The sequence below is a fragment of the Penaeus monodon genome, chromosome 31 (genome assembly GCF_015228065.2).
Source record: "Penaeus monodon isolate SGIC_2016 chromosome 31, NSTDA_Pmon_1, whole genome shotgun sequence".
Lineage (NCBI taxonomy): Eukaryota > Metazoa > Arthropoda > Malacostraca > Decapoda > Penaeidae > Penaeus > Penaeus monodon.
In genome coordinates, this window is record NC_051416.1 from 19,315,613 (window position 1) to 19,315,842 (window position 230).

At 57.4% G+C, this 230-nt stretch overlaps 1 protein-coding gene across 1 annotated transcript in view; it reads right to left on the reverse strand.

The window, feature by feature from the left end:
* LOC119592848 (skin secretory protein xP2-like) overlaps positions 1 to 136 on the reverse strand; it is a 1,091-nt gene extending 955 nt beyond the window's left edge. Inside the window, exon 1 of the mRNA XM_037941748.1 lies at positions 20 to 136. Within this exon, the coding sequence (XP_037797676.1) occupies positions 20 to 31 (12 nt within the window). The 5' untranslated portion in view covers positions 32 to 136. The remainder of the gene's footprint in view (positions 1 to 19) is intronic.
* Positions 137 to 230: the final 94 nt, after the last annotated feature.

The window sequence follows — 230 nt, forward strand, 5'->3', positions numbered from 1 at the left end:
ATACCGTGGAAGAACTTACAAGCTGTCTCATTCTGGCTTTACTTCGGCTGTTCGCGTCCAACTGCTGATCAGTGCCTGTGTCCCCCCATTTATACCAGCGGCGCGGGTGACGTCATGGCCAACGAGTTCCCCAAGGATGCCTCGGCCCTTCAGGAGGCGAGAATAATTCCACTGCCGCGTCGGGGAGGAACTGGATCGAGAAAGTGAGGCGGGCGGCGCAAGAGACAAAG